Source organism: Carassius auratus, chromosome 29 (genome assembly GCF_003368295.1).
Source record: "Carassius auratus strain Wakin chromosome 29, ASM336829v1, whole genome shotgun sequence".
Taxonomy (NCBI): domain Eukaryota; kingdom Metazoa; phylum Chordata; class Actinopteri; order Cypriniformes; family Cyprinidae; genus Carassius; species Carassius auratus.
Window position 1 is genome coordinate 3,195,927 of NC_039271.1, and position 16,009 is coordinate 3,211,935.

The following is a 16,009-nucleotide window of genomic DNA, read 5'->3' on the forward strand; positions in this document are numbered from 1 at the left end:
TAACAAACCGTGTAAAGCCAAGAGTATCAAACTCAACACCGCCTTAACTCATATTTCTAAATAAATACCATTGAAAAGAGAACTTACTCTCATTTAAAAAGTGCAAATTCTGGAGGCTATGAAAAACTGATTAAAAAATACACGATGGGTAAAGTGCGCACAAACAAATGGAAACGAGTGAAAAACAAAAGGAAGAAATGAAACTACTGTTCTCTCAGTTTCAAAAGCTAACGCTTGACACGTTTCTGAAACCAGGTGTTTTACAAATCTTGTACATTTTAAGTGAAGCTGATAACAAATCCCTTTATTCATGAACATTTACAACAAACTGGAAGTTATTTGGTTAGACATAACTTTAAACATGATGCTTTTAAGTCCTAAAAAAAGAGAAATTTCACATTTCTGCTTATACATAGAGTCTGATCCAGTGCATGGCTTTAGAAACGTGTTCACATGTCCAATTGCTTTCTGTCGGAGAAAGACAACATGACACAATCATACAAACAACATGACCTCATATATCTATGTGTGACTGTGAAGGCCAGACACAATGATACAGAGTTTAATGTCAGTGAGAAGATATTTTCTCCTGGTTACCTAAAGTCTGGAAAGGCATCTTTATTACTGGTCTTGCAGATTTTCACTTAAAAACACAATATTATCTGTGGAGAGAGACAAATGATACTTGGTGAATTTGAACTATTAAAGCAAAACATAAGACATGTTTAGTCTGTGGTAAAGTCTGACCTGCGATAATAGTTGTTGCCTGTCGTCTGACGTTGTTTTTATCCATGTACTCTCCATAGTCAAGCTTCCCTTCCACAAGAATCCGAGACCTGAAAATAAGGTTGATTCTAGGTTAACAGCAGTATGTTTTATATACATCTATAAATGGCTCCAAAACACATATGGAACATACCCTTTCTTTACATACTGATACGCTACATCTCTGAGGCCTGGTTTGAATACTGAAATTCTGTGCCATGTTGTTTTCTGGCTGACATCTCCTGCAAAAAAAAAAAAAAAAACATCTCATAGTTCTTTGAAAAATGAACATTTTTCAGAAAAAAAAAAAAACTTTTTTTTGACCATATATTTGCTCCAAGATGTTCAAATTGTAAAAAAAATAATAATAATAATTCTATTTCTTTAAATGTATATTGAAAAATCTAGAATTAGTTTGTCACCCACATACTTTATCATTATGTCTTTGTTTAACAACTTATTTTTAATCGTGTATCATAAGTTCAAGGAACATGGATACTTAAAAATCAAAAAAAAAAAAAAAAAAACATTACCTTTATGTTTTTATTTATGCGAAAAACAAAATATAAAAAACTGTAAGTAACCACAAAAATAACATTATTAATAACATAACATTTATTAAGCCACTTAAAAAAAGGATGTATTTTTACACCCTTCACAAAAACAACAACAAATTATTGTTACTTATTATTGTTATTACATATAAACATTAAAAGTATAAAGAAATACTATTAATAATAATAAGTCATTAATTATATATTTATAAAAAATAAAACAAAAACATGTATATTAAAAAAACACTTTACATGTATTTTTATTTTATGCAAAAAAATCTTTAAAAAAAAGTTACCACAAAAATAACATTTTTATTGTCATAACAATAAAGTCATAAAAGTATATAAAAAATACAATTATATATTTATATAAAAAAAATCTAATTAAAAAAAGGAGTCATAAGATTCAAATGGGCACTTCTCCATTGCAAAAATATGCTGGGAGTGGTACACAGATTGATCTCACCTGTACTTGTTGGCTCTCCCTCCCCTGACCGCCACATCTCATTTGTTGCCATGGAGAAGATGGTGACGGGGTTTCTGCCCTCCACCTGTCTCATGACGGGGTCCTGTCCCACTCGCCCAAGAAGCTGCACTCGGTTTATAGCTGTGAAGAGAACAAGCAGCGATGAAGGACATTATCAAACATGTCACACAAAAGCCAGTGCATACAGTCACTCACATCTCTCCAAGATCAGACTGGCATCTGTAGTCCTGTGTCGGACGACCTGTTTAAGTATCTGTCAGGACAGAATAAAAAAATCAGCCTATAATAATAATACTAATAATCCATGAACACTTCTTAATGTTGTTTGCTCACCTGTGTGGAGGCATTTCTCAACATCAGCATCTTCTCTACTCTGAGGATGATGAGGAAGACGTCACCTTATCAGAGTAATATAAGCACAACATAAAAATAATTACATAAAACTAAAGTTTAATGTAAAAATAATAATGCCTTAAAATAGTTAAAATGAAATACACGGTAACGTCTCAAAATTAACTTTTTTTTTTCAATAGAAGATGCAATATTATAATCTCAGGTTCATGTATAGATCACTAAAGTGTCATATTAAATATTTAAGATTTGTTCTGTCACGTTACAGTAAATCCAGTGATGAAACACGTGCTAATCTCCCGCCATTCACTTACATCAACTAACCACGTTTAGAAGAAGCGTGTGACAGTGATTGCGATTTAGAATCTAGATCGTCTTCGCAGTTTATTCAAAATACAAATGTAAAGATTAACTTCGATTTACAAGTTCATAAGATCTTGATGCCCATGAACCCCACGCGATTTCCGGTGCGCTTTGGAAAACATTCCCCAGTAACTTAGCAACAAAACCTACCGATCGTTCCATTTTTGTACTCATGTCATAATCAGAAAATCAGCACGTGCCTTCAGCTGTGGGAATTAAAAAAAAAGTTGTTTGTAATGTATTGCGTGTGTGTGTGTAGACTATATGAATGACAAACATATCTATTGATGAATGTCAAATTAAAATGAACAGTTGTATTGCCCCAGACCTTCAATAATAAAAAAAATATAATCCATAAAATAAAATATTATTACATATTTGAAATGATTATGATCTAAACAAAGAGGGAAATAAAAACAAACCACTAAATGTATTGTGTTAAAATTATTTATATCAATTTATAGTTTGTTAGATTTGACTTGGCAAGAAAAATAACTCTTTGCATTTTGACAGCAGGATCAGATGTTTAAAATAAATACACAAAATCAAATATATAAACAGGGTTTTATTTGTAAGTAATCACCTTAAGAGCTTTTGCATCAGAAACTCACTGTGACACAGAAAAACGGTAAATATCTCTTAATATTTTCATTGTGTCATTTCTAGTCAATCTGTTATTGTGTGAATGAGTGTGTGTGTGTGTGTGTATATATATATATATATATATATATATATATATATATATATATATATATATATTGCAGTTTATTTATTGGGTATACAAAAACACACATTCAACATTTAGGTTTGATAAAATGTCAACAGACACACAAATGTTGATTTTAAATATTTGGTTATTTTTAATTTGAGGCCTTGAGGTACATAGAGTTCCTGAAAATCAGTACAGTCTTATAGAGAAAAAAGTGCATCCAAACAAAAACCCACCAACGAAATAAACAAGTGCATCTGTACCAGTGGCTTAAATTACAGTGAATGTAATAAATATGAAGAAGATATTCATATAATAATACTGTGATCAGTCTCATATAAAAGTGACCTGCCAAACCTGAATCTGTTAACTAAAAAGTGCAATTTGATATCCGTCAATTTAATGTATATTCATATGTAATAAATAGTTCAGTCTGTGATGTTAGATATGTAACACATATCACAGTCATAATAATCCTGAGTGTAGACAAAGGCGAAATGCTAAACAGAATAAAGTCCCGCAGTCTCTGTTCAACACACAGTAAGACACGACACAAGACTTGAATTCAATCTTAAAAGTGCAGCATATTCATTCAAAGGCATATTCCCACGTCTGTCTGCAGAAATAAGAAATTCAGTGCCAGAGGAACAGAAAGTAAAAAGAGCCCATCTCAAGGTTTCAGGAGAACCAGACTGAGGAGCTGGGAAAGGAGGCGCTGGGCAGGCTGACTGATGGGGTAGTGATGGGGAAGTTTGTCCTCCAGCCCTGACGTCTTCACATAGTACCTATAAAAAACACAAGATATATTATAATAACAGATATGACAGCTCTGCCTTAGCCTTGAATATATTTGAACCTCATGAAGAACCTGAACTCCTCCTTGAATCCCGTCCTGATGTATTTGCTCAAACAGGTGCTGTGCTGCAGACAGGCTAACAAAACCCGGCAGCGCTGGTACAGGAGAACCGCCTGAGACGGGCCGAGCGGATCCTGAGCACCTGAGAGAAGCAGAACCACCTGCTGGGCCTGATAGCCCACGAACGGGAGCTGCGAAAGAGCCAAACATTGATTCTGATGTGGAATCTAATCACGTGCATTCATGCAAATATGCCTGAAAATGAAATGGGTATATACTTACTAAGAATGGATGTGGTTTAAGCAAGCGAAACACCCAGCTGATGGTAAGGAAATGTCCCAGAGCAGGTGTGCGACTAGCCTTTGAACCAGAAGTGAGACAAGTAAAGCTGATGCATACATGCATATGCATAAATAATACACTAATGATCCACTACTGGTCAAAAGTTTGGAGTAATTATAATAATCTTGTAAATATTTTTTAAATTCTCTTCTGCTCACTGAAGCTGCATTTATGTAATCAAAAATAAATCCAGTAAAAGCTCTAATATTGTGAAATATTATAAGAGTTTAAAATAACTGCCATATATTTTATAATGTAATTTATTTCTGTGATGGAAAGCTGAATTTTCAGTCTTTAGTGCCAGATGATCCTTCAAAAGTCATTCTAATATATCGATTAATATACTGCTCAGCTAATATCACTTAATATTGGTGCTCAATTATTAATAATGGTTCTTATTCAGTGTTGGGGCTAGTTACTCAAAAAAGTAATATATTACATATTACATATTACTCTCAAAAATAGTAATGCCTTACTTTACTTTATTACTCCCTGGAGAAAGTAACTAGTTATATTACTAGTTATATTACTAGTTACATCTTTTTTTCTTAATTACTCTATGATTGCCTGAGATGCATCAGATGGAGGGAGAACATACAAAGGAGGAGTGTTCTTTAGGGTCTTTATCAGTGGCGGCTCCTGCCAATTCTCTCAGGGGGGACAAATGTTTGCTCTATTAATGAGGATAGGTCACCCATTCAATTGATAAATTAACGGGTAGTTAAAGATGTAAAGGGAACCGAACTACTATAGTATTAATTAAAAATAAACTGACATTAGGAATCAATCTCTTGCACTCCTTATTTTTCTATATCCGTGTTAACACTATTCATCAGCATATGAAGACTAACACTAGGATGTGGTTTTTCCAAAAAATACTTTTTACTTTTTGATTTCAGTTTAATAAGAAATAATTGAAGTCACATAAATCACTGTTTACACAACTCACTTATATTACTGCTCGTCAGTACACCTGTTCTCTAATCAGCGGTTAATTCCATCAGGTGCGTGATTTCACATAGAGCAGCTGTTACTACACAGAGCCGTTATTAACTGAGAAGATGCGCAAATCCAGTTCATTTTCAGCGTTTATTGGCACGGTTGTATGAACATATGGTTCACGCACCTGATGGAATAAACCGCTGATTAGAGAACCGGCTTTACTGAGATGCGCATTAACGAGCGGCCGATCGTGATCGGAGCACTCCTACAAAATAATTACTGAATCTCCACCCGTCGAAACTAGCTTTCTGTTGCTGGGAACCTTCCTCTGAAAAAGAGCTAGCCATTGTTGACGCTTCCATTTTTCCCCATCTGTCTGAGCGTGCCGCTCTGCTGCCGGCTGTCGACCAATCAGTGATGGTAAATGATACCTCGTGCCAAACCCAGACCAATCACTGTTCCATTCACGCCCTCCTTCCCTTCCCTTCTGTTCTCTGTGTTGTGTGCCTTGTGTGTGTGATGAAGGTGCTACTGGCAAATGTAACGCAAGTAACTAGCTTGGGAAAACTGTAATAATATTACCATTTTCAGACGAGTAATGCCTTACACTACTAGTTACTGAAAAAAGTAATATTATTACAGTAACGCGTTACTTTGTAACGCGTTACACCCAACACTGTTCTTATTATTATCATCGTTGAAAACAGTTATTTTCTGGTGAAACATTTAGTGGAAGCTGCACTTAATGTTTTTTGAATAGACGATTTAAAAGAGCAACATTTATTTGAAATATTTTGCAATATTATACATGTGTAAATTTCATTTTTGATCAATTTAATGTCTCTTTGTTTAATATATATATATTAAATATATATACATACATACAGCATATTATGATTTCTGAAGTATCATGTGACATCAAATACTGCATAATGATGCTGAAAATCCAGCTTTGCATTACAGGAATAAATTACATTTTAAAATGTATTTAAATAAAAAACAGTTTTTATACAGGGGATAGAAAACAGTTTGTTCAGTATTATGGCTATGTCTTAAGCTTTAAAACCACTATGCCTATTGAAAGTCCCCATAATCCACTTAAGCCAACATGTGTGTGTGTGTGTGTGTGTGGTGTATATAGTCTGTATACATAAATGCATGAAAAAATGCTACTCGCCTCCTGACAGAACACAACCACCTCAAACAGAAGCGCAGAAGCCGCATCCAAATAGTCTGCCTGCAGACGCTGCAGCTGCCATGCACAAATACACTTCATTATCAATTAGCGCAAATTAATTGATCATAAACAAGATATGAATGGAAAAATTTTCCTTATACCTGGGAAGTGAGAGTGAGTGGATGATAAAAAAATTGTTTTCACATTTTTCCATTAAGGAATATATTTAATACCTTATGAACTGAAGATTTGGAGCCATTAGTAGAGTCTGGCAGCTGGAGATCTGGATCACGCACTAAAGCGAGCAGCATGTTCTCCGTAAGAGCTCCCCTGTGTCAAACAGCAGGTATTTCTCATTGAAATATTACTGTTTATATAGTATTATCACTGGAGAGGTAGAAGCGCTCACTGTTTGGCCGTCAGCATGCTGAGCCTCGTCGCTTCGATCTCTGTTTCCCTGAACATCAGGCTTAATATCTGAACCACCAAAGTGCACAGCCTGCAGGACAGAGAGTTATCTTTGTTTCTGTCTTAATGTCCTCAGACTGCACATATTACAGAAAGCCTTCAGCAATGATCATCAAAATGTGCTCGGTGATGGTCTGAAGTAGTAAATGTCAACCTGAGAACATTACGAAGCAGTAGAACTTATAAACACGGATCGTTCAGCTTGTTATGAGACTGAAATGTCTGTTTTTCTTGTTGTGATTATTTTATTGTTGTGAATATAACCATTATAACTTTATTTAAAGCTTACAAAAAGCATTTCTTACAACGTTCTACTAACTTTATTTTCGCTCAAAATATAACGTTACTTGAATGTTTATTAATAATATTGTTTGTAACGTTAGAATTTCCAGTTTTTCTTGCTGTGATTAGCGTGTTATTTAAAGGTGATCAAAATGGTTCTTAAATGCTTTACTAAATTCATTTTTTGCCCAAAATATAATGTTATTTGAACTTTTATTTTCTGAAAATGTTCTGAAAACATGAAAATGTCTGGTCTTCTTGTTGATTATAATGTTATTTAAAGGTTACAAAAACGTTTCTCACAATGTTCTAACTTTATTTTCACCCAAAATATAATTATTTATAATAGTGTATAACAAAAATGTTGATTAGATTGTTATTTAAAAGTGACTAAAACATCTCTCAAACGTTCAAATAATGTTTTATTTGGGGTGACATTTAAATTTAGTAGAATGTTTACTCTTAACATTCTAAAAACATTCAAATCTCCACATTGTCATGATTAGAATGTTATTTACCAAACGTTTGAATAATCATCAAATACATCATAGGAACATTCCGAAAATGCTGATCTCAGAATGTTTTCTCTCATCACCAAAGATATAAGAACATTCCGTTATTATAAACATCACCTTACGAACGTTTTGTCCTAACATTTCTATAACTGTGAAAAATGTTAATGTTCCATGGGTAACTCGTGCAGAAGTTACATATCTGCGTTTCTTATTACGAGGCTTACAGAAGTCTGTCGGATGCATGGACTCCTTCCTGGCCGCTCTGAGAGCTTTCAGACAGCGTTTTCACCAGGAAAGGATAGAGGTCTGGTGACTGAGGAGCAAATAAAAAAGGATTTTGTTTAGGAAATGTTCATTTTTGGATGAAGAGTGCATGTTACACAGCTGCATGTTACCCTCCAGAAGAGTTTTTTGATGGTGGGGTTGCGGTTGGTGGCTGTGTGCAGCTCCTGCAGGAGTAAATACAGACTCTCCAGGCCCACGTCCTCCTGAAGCAGCTCTCCGCTCAACTGACTGAACAAGTGACACGTCCGTTCCCAGCTGGAAACACATCAGCACACCCTTTCATAGCTTGTGCATTTTCCACTGACCACACAGATAAATAAACTCAAGCTGTTCAGTCAGAAAGATGCAGTACCTGATTCTGTGAGATTTCTGTTTTTGAGGAGAAGAGGAGGACATGCCACATCTCTTCCTGTACACTGGGTCCAGCATCAAAGTTGATCGCTATAAAAAGTACATAAATAAAAAAAGGGTGAGGGTGAGTTATTAATGACATAATTTTCCTTTTTGGGTGAACTAACCCTTTAACCTTCATACCACTGCGATGCCTTGCATAGACTTCTATTTAAAATGTATTTACTTACAATATGCAACAAATGCAATTACTTCCTCTGTAAAATGATCATCATACAAAATGAATTTTAAGCATTAAACACAAAGCGAGTAGAAACACGTACTATGATGTAGCTGCTCCAGGAGCTCTGCAGGTGAAGGTATATTCGGGATGATGGAGATACCGCATAAAGGTGTAACTCTTCCTCTTTCTCCTCCTCCTGCTCCTCTGTATTTGTTCTCCTCATCAGTGCTGTAGAGTCTGAAGCACTGGGACTCTCTCGCTGGTCACTGGAGCTGGAGGAGTGAGCGGGAGAGCTATCAAACACAGACAGAGCCAAAACATCTGTGTGCGGACAGGAAGCTGAACGTCTCTTCGGAATGACGCTGCCTTCTTCTTCCTCCAGACCACCTTCACTGTAACAGACAAAGACAGTCACTTTATGTATTTTTAGAGCAAGGCAAACATGTCACAGTAATACACATCTTAAAGGGATAGTTCACCCAAAAATGAACACCTCTCATCATTTACTCACCCTCCAATATTGTTCCAAAAAGTTTCTTTCTTCTTCTAAACACAAAAGAAGATATTTTGAAGAATGTAAGTGAACAAACAGTTGCCGGTAGCTATTGACTTCCACTGTAAGGAAAAACAAACTGCCATGGAAATCAATGAGGACTAGAAACTGTTTGCTTCCCCACATTCTTCCAAATATATTTTTTTATATTCAGCAGAAGAAAGAAACTCATAAAGGTTTGGGGAGTTATTGATGAACAAATTATAATTTTTGAGTGAACTATCAATTTAAAACCGTCTTAAAAGCACAGTAAAGAAAAACAAACTGCAATAAAATGATTATATTTTTTTCTTTTATATTATTAATAATATTCTATTATAGATTCAAAAGTAGGGACACAGTTTTTAAATATTAGTCATTAATATTATGTAATGGCAAGCAGGGTTATTATAGTTAATATAAATCATAAAAGTATTTGTTACTGGAAATAAAATAAACTGTAATTGAAATTTCAATAAAATGTTACAATTTAAAAAACACAACAAAATTACTCAAACTTTCACTAAAATGAAATGGAAGGCATAAAAAAATATTAATAAAACTATAATACATAAACTATAATATACTGCATTAAAATAATACAAATGTGTTTAATTTGAAGTTTAGATTTTAAGATTCTTAAAGGGTTAGTTCACCCAAAAATTACAATTATGTCATTAATGACTTATTTCTGTGGATGAACAGAGGTCTCACGGGTTTGGAATGACATGAGTGTGAGTCATTAATGACATCATTTTAATTTTTGGGTGAACTAACCCTTTAAGAATCTCAAGGTTTAAAAGTACAGTAGAAAATTGTCTTTCCTTCGCAAAAATACTTCAGGGGTTAACTTTCTAATAAACTGATCTAAGACAGATCTGTTTATCATGAAAATAGGTCTCTTCAAAGATCTCCTCTGAACTGTATAATTAAACAGGGCCTTTGATAAAACATAAAAGCAACTTGTTGCGTCACTGGAATCTAATTGCACTGACAGAAAATGTCCATGAGGAGGCACTGATGAGCGACATGTTCAGCACAGAACCTCACGGTTTGGATGTCGTTCCATTTCCCATTTCCCATTTCAGTCTTCTCTAATAGGATGCAGGATAAAGAGAACATCCTTCCATACGCCTCAGCTTTCTCACAATTTAGTAAAATGCTCAGAGACCATGTCTGTACTACAACCGCACACCACCGATTCAATAAAGACTTCAACTGTGGAAAAGCTGCCTTTAGATAATGTTTAAAGTGCTTCCCATGTGGTTTACTCCTCAATGGCAAGCGCTCACAAATATGTGCTAAACGTGAACTAATGGTCTCCCTCGGGTCGGCTTCGACTCACTGCTCCTCTCTAAACATTACAGCTCTGCTCACATTCACACTGTTCTCAGAACAGTCTCAGAGACGTCTGGTGGCTGGCAGCTCCAGCACAAACACATGTCGTTAAGAACGTCAAGCTGCCGTGTTTTGCTGAGACAAACATCGTCTTTTAATTGGACATTTATTGCTCGTGGTTTCCGTCTCATCTCGTGCCCTGGCAACAGTGTGAATGACGCCAATCCTCTCCTCTGCTCTGCAGTAAAGTCAGGACTGTCAACAGTGTAAAATGCATGACAGCACTACATCGTGTGCAGCAGCTGACGTTAGTTTTGGTTTTTAGTATTCACGTTTTTCAGCTTTCGTTATGAATATCAGTGTTTTAATTATTAACTAAAACTATAACTAATATAATAAAATGTAATTATTAGATATAAACAAACTAAATGGAAAAAAGTTCAAAACTCAAACAGAAATAAAAATAAAACTGAAATAAGTATATATATATGTATATATATATATATATATATATATATATATATATATATATATATATATATATATATATATATATATATGTAAATAAACTTACAAAAAATTATATAAAAACTACAATAAAGGGAAAAAATGGAAACAAAAAAAAACTAAATTTATAATTAAATATAGTTTTTATTTATATTTTGTATTAATAATATGAATACATTTTTTATATTTTGATTTTCTGTTTTCATTAACATTTTTGTTATTTCTGTTGTGTGTTTTTGTTTATGTCAGTTTTTGTTTTTTATTAATTATTTCAGTTTTGGTTTTACTTATTGTTGTACATCAACTTGAACATGGGAAATGTTCAAAATAAAATAAAAAGCTGAAATTATATATATAAATATATATTTAGAAGCAACAAAGTTCTTTATGGTTTCAGTTTTAAGTAAATTATAATAACCCTGATAATACTAAAATAACACTAATGAATACAAGTATTAAAAAACAGCAAAAATTATTATATGACCTGAAAATCAGCAATTAAATTAGATACACAACACTTCATAAACTTTGTGTGGTTTCCAATTGACTAGACCTGTCTTTCTTTTATCTCCATTCATTAAACTTGAATATGTAATGCGACCTTCTCTCCGCTCTCCTTTCCCTCTTCAGATGCTCATGTTGCAGTATTTCAGAGAGCAACATGCTTTGCAAATAAAAAAGTTTTTTTATTATTAAAAAGCATAAATAGGAAGCATATTTAAAATTTTATATAATTGTAATTTCGTACCACTCTAAACTACAGTTCAATAAAATATCAAAAGTTTCCTTTATGATCCATTAGATGAATGCTTTCTTTTGCATGTCACTGGATAAATCTCCAAGACAGTATTATGATGCCAGTGCATGTTAAACAATTCATCTTGATGACCTTTGATCCCTTAAATCAATATACTATATATTGATATCTTATAACACACATAAGAGCTTAATCAATTTAAGTTTCCAAGCAACGAAGCACAACACACTCGTCCCGTGAGATACAGAGCTGTGGGATTCAGAATATCTCTGCATTTATTATCGCACTGCTTTGTTTAATAGCTTGAGTTGCTAAGCAGACGAGTCTTCAAAACGGAGTCTGTTCGTTCTGAGCATTGTGGAGTCGGAGGCAGTAAAAAGCTGCGAGGTGGAGATAAAGCATGTTGTTTTGGTTGAACGTGAGGCCGTTAACAATGAGAGGACTTTACCTCATTGATGTGGGAGAGATTCTCCAGCTCGAGGACTCAGACGACAGGAGAACAGGACTCATGCCTGCAGGATCATAAAACACAATTGTTTCATTTTCAAGTTCAGGTTTATTTGAGCGGTTTTTTTTTTGGGCTCTGTGGTAGAGCATTGCATTAGCAGCGCAAAAGGTCATGGGTTCAATTCCCAGGGAACACACATACTGGTAAAAAAATGTATAGTCTTAATGCACTTTAAGTTGCTTTGGATAAAGCATCTGCTAAATGCATAAATGTATTAAATGAGACAATAAACTGAAGTCTGCATGCAATTATCTACACTGACATTTATGCATTTGGTGGACGCTTTTATTCTGCATTCAAGGTGCACATTGCATCATCATCACATTCCTTTTATTTTCAGTCCATAACTGCAATGCATATAGATATATCTGTATTTGAGCGGCTACAGTAATAGAGCAAATTTGTCAATGAATGAATCCTGTCTATTCGCAGATGAACTCAAATGATGTAGAATCGCTGATTGTCCTTGAGCGTCCTGGTTCAGCTGTTTATCCGGCACTGGTTAAGCAGCTTTCCTGCACTGCGTTCACTAAATCTCAGTACAGAAGTGTCTCTTAACAGTTAAGATGAACACAAACCTCACAGCTGACACGTAGATGAATGTCAATGCTGAAAGAGCTCATGGATTAACACACATAACTGCTGCGGAGATTACAGCTTTGCATCACACTGTCCAGGGAAAAATGCCCTCACTTCTGGCACTCTAATACTAATCAATAGTTATGCAATCATACTTTGCATCTCCTACTTGTGAACAGTTCATTCCTGATTAATAAATAATTCCTGATTGAATTAAATATTCTCTTTTACCCTCCAGTGAATGACGGGCACTCGAGTTGCGTCCTTGCACTGGAAATGATGGCTTATTCTGACCGGATCCTTTGGGTCTTGAGCTCTTTTTCCCAGGATTCTTTGTGGTATGAACAACACGGATGTGCTGTGAGCGTTCACGATCCTGTCCGCTTAGGAAATCAGGCAAATCATTGATCTGTGAGGAAAGACAGAGATTTGTATGCTTACGGTCTAACATTGACCTAATTACATCAGTGTAATCCGCTTGATGTGGGAATGAATGACCGTTTAATAACCTCTAATCATCAGTAATGAATTAGAATCATTAATAGTATAGAATATGCATGTTGTATATCTGAGGAAAATGCATTTTGCACCTATGTAAATAACAGATAAACTGCTTTTTCTTGGTAATTCTGCTACTGTCTGTGACATTTACATGCTTCATCCAGTCTTTCAGCGCTGAAGCGTTCCATGACTCATGCTTTGATCTGTACGAACATGAGCTTACCAAACAAACCTTCTTTAAGAAGTTTAACATGACCGGATGAGCAAACGTCCTCACTATAATTAGCATTGTCTTAGCAGACAGTGGTGCTTTATTTGACATTTAGATCACGTTGACTCAGCGGCGAGTGATCAGTAAATTTATAATACATGATTATTAGTTAATTAAAATAATAATTCATATAATTTAATAAATAAATAATATGCAACTCTACATAATTATTAATAAGACTGTAAAAGTCTCTGGCCATGTAAAATGCATCCACATTTTTGGATGATTCCAAACTCCAAAAAAGAAATCCCCAAAAAATATGTGCATACTGTAACACAAATATCATTTACATTTTTTAATTTCCATGACCTTTCTAGGTCTAGTTATCATCACATTCCCTGTAATTTCCAGAAGCTAATGAATCCTGACCTGTTCAGAAGAGTATGGCCAAGTTCAATGACAATTCATTTTGCAATAAGGAATTGAATGCACATTCAGAGAAGTCAGCAAAATATCACAAATTATTTTTTTATATATTGTTTCTGTTGATGTGCATATTGCACTGCTTTGTAACAGTTAACAGTTAAGATAAACACAAACCTCACAGTTGACACATAGATGAATGTCAATGCATATCACAAATTATTTCTTTTATATAGTTTCTGTTGATGTGCATATTGCACTGCTTTGTACTGTTGTTTCACTATATTATACTATATAGTAAGTACTATATTGTTGTCTTGTGTTGTTTGAGTACATGCATTCCCAGCTAACAGGGAACGTTCTCGCAACTTTGGGGAATTTTCTGAAAAGGTTCTCTCAATAGCCTAACGCTCTCAAAATGTTAGAACAAAAAGCATAATTTATACATCATTCACTGAACGTTTCTCTAAGAGGTTTTAGTTTGCAAAATGATAATGTTCCTATAAAGTTTTCTCCAACCAAGAACGTTTCTTAAACTTTCAAAAAGCTGAACATTCAGAAACAACATTTTCATAACTGGTTATGAAACGTTCTTGTTAGTTGGGTTTTCTTATTGTAATCAGTTGTGCATGTGATAATGAAGTAGGCAACTCTATATCAGCAGATGAAACAGTTTATTATTTATTATTTAGTTTGTATATCGCTCTCTCACCAGCTCGATGCTCTTGATGTGTCTGAAGCTGAGCGCCTCACGCAGCGCGCGCGGGTGATACTCGCTCAGATACACGCGCTCATCGCTCAGGATCACATGCATGAAAACCTTCTTCACCGATCCCGAGACCACCACACACGGCTCGTAGACCCGGATCCGCTCGTACACATCCCGACTGGTGTTCCTCTTGAGGAAAGAGTCCAGTTTGCTGTTGCTCGGACGGAGCAGCCCGTCCGCGCTGGTTCTGGCCATGGGAATGTCACCTTCGACACCACACACACACTACCTCCCATATCCCGCGCGTGCTGTCATATTAAACACCATGCAGAAGTTATTTCTCCATTCACTGATTCCCTGCTGTGCTGCTCTGCTGCAAGGTGTGTTCTCGCTCTCTGTGCGTATTAAACTCCAGTCAGTGGGAGCGGAGCGCGCTCTCGTTGCGCATGCGCTTCAGCCCTTATAAATAGTGCAGCATGGCTTGGCTTTCTGTAATGAGAGGTATACCGTGTACATGCAATATGCAACAATAATGAAAGTAAGGCTAAAAAAAAAAAAAATTAAATTAAAATATAGCTGATAAATTGGACAGAATTAGTTATAGCCAACATGTTATAGCGTGAAAAACATTTAGAGTTTTTTTTTTTTTTGTTGAGTGGAATGAAACGTCTGCCTTTGTGTTTCCAGGGGGAAATCATACTGGTTTGGAAAGATATGCGGGTGAGTAAATCAGAAAATAATGTTAATTTTTGGCTGATCTGTTCCTTTTATAGTCCTAATATATATTGTATAATAATGTAGAAATATATAATATGTATTATATAGTTTATATTATATATATAATATATATTATTTTATTTTAATAAAGAAAATTGCGGTTTAATGTAAGAGATGTGTGTGTGTTTAATGTTTTATGAGTGAAATGCATCCTAAAATGATCGCGCCATCCTGTGGACGTAAAGAGCAGATGCTTCTATTTCTTACTGAAGAAGTGTGGGGCAGTTACTAACTCTAACATAATGCTTCTCATCATTTCGGCATTCTCATATATAATTTAAAGCGTGAAAACGCCACTGCCCTCATATGGAGTCTACTATAGCCTAACAACAGCCATTTTAAACAGAACAATTTTATAACATAAAAAAGTCTACTTTTCATTGCAACAGTATTCATGGATGAACATCTTTACATTTGAGTCAACATGAAATTTACATCTGCCAGAGTCAGATTCTAGGATTAAACATTTAGTTGTGAATAGGACTTATATGTGAAAC

At 34.8% G+C, this 16,009-nt stretch overlaps 2 protein-coding genes across 6 annotated transcripts; both read right to left on the reverse strand.

The window, feature by feature from the left end:
- Positions 1 to 289: 289 nt before the first annotated feature.
- On the reverse strand, positions 290 to 2,647 carry LOC113047865 (single-stranded DNA-binding protein, mitochondrial). Of its 5 annotated transcripts, XM_026209206.1 has the most exons (8): positions 2,472 to 2,641; positions 2,140 to 2,204; positions 2,002 to 2,059; positions 1,786 to 1,926; positions 920 to 1,007; positions 748 to 836; positions 598 to 662; positions 290 to 468 (listed from the first exon to the last, which is right to left on the reverse strand). In XM_026209206.1, the coding sequence occupies exons 2-7, from the start codon at positions 2,167 to 2,169 to the stop codon at positions 622 to 624; spliced, it is 447 nt and encodes a 148-aa protein (XP_026064991.1). In that variant the 5' UTR covers positions 2,170 to 2,204; positions 2,472 to 2,641; the 3' UTR covers positions 290 to 468; positions 598 to 621. The 5 variants fall into 5 exon arrangements, with proteins under 5 accessions (XP_026064991.1, XP_026064993.1, XP_026064992.1 ...); XM_026209208.1 differs by having other exon boundaries at positions 290 to 662; positions 2,581 to 2,647; XM_026209207.1 differs by having other exon boundaries at positions 290 to 662; positions 2,482 to 2,641.
- A 737-nt stretch (positions 2,648 to 3,384) lies between these two features.
- Positions 3,385 to 15,161, reverse strand: LOC113047866 (uncharacterized protein C12orf56-like). The gene is made up of 13 exons (XM_026209210.1): positions 14,739 to 15,161; positions 13,123 to 13,300; positions 12,253 to 12,316; positions 8,771 to 9,062; positions 8,449 to 8,537; positions 8,207 to 8,351; positions 8,036 to 8,124; positions 6,956 to 7,045; positions 6,780 to 6,876; positions 6,547 to 6,621; positions 4,368 to 4,445; positions 4,098 to 4,276; positions 3,385 to 4,014 (listed from the first exon to the last, which is right to left on the reverse strand). Exons 1-13 carry the CDS (start codon positions 14,988 to 14,990, stop codon positions 3,900 to 3,902), a joined length of 1,743 nt encoding a protein of 580 aa, XP_026064995.1. The 5' UTR covers positions 14,991 to 15,161; the 3' UTR covers positions 3,385 to 3,899.
- Positions 15,162 to 16,009: the final 848 nt, after the last annotated feature.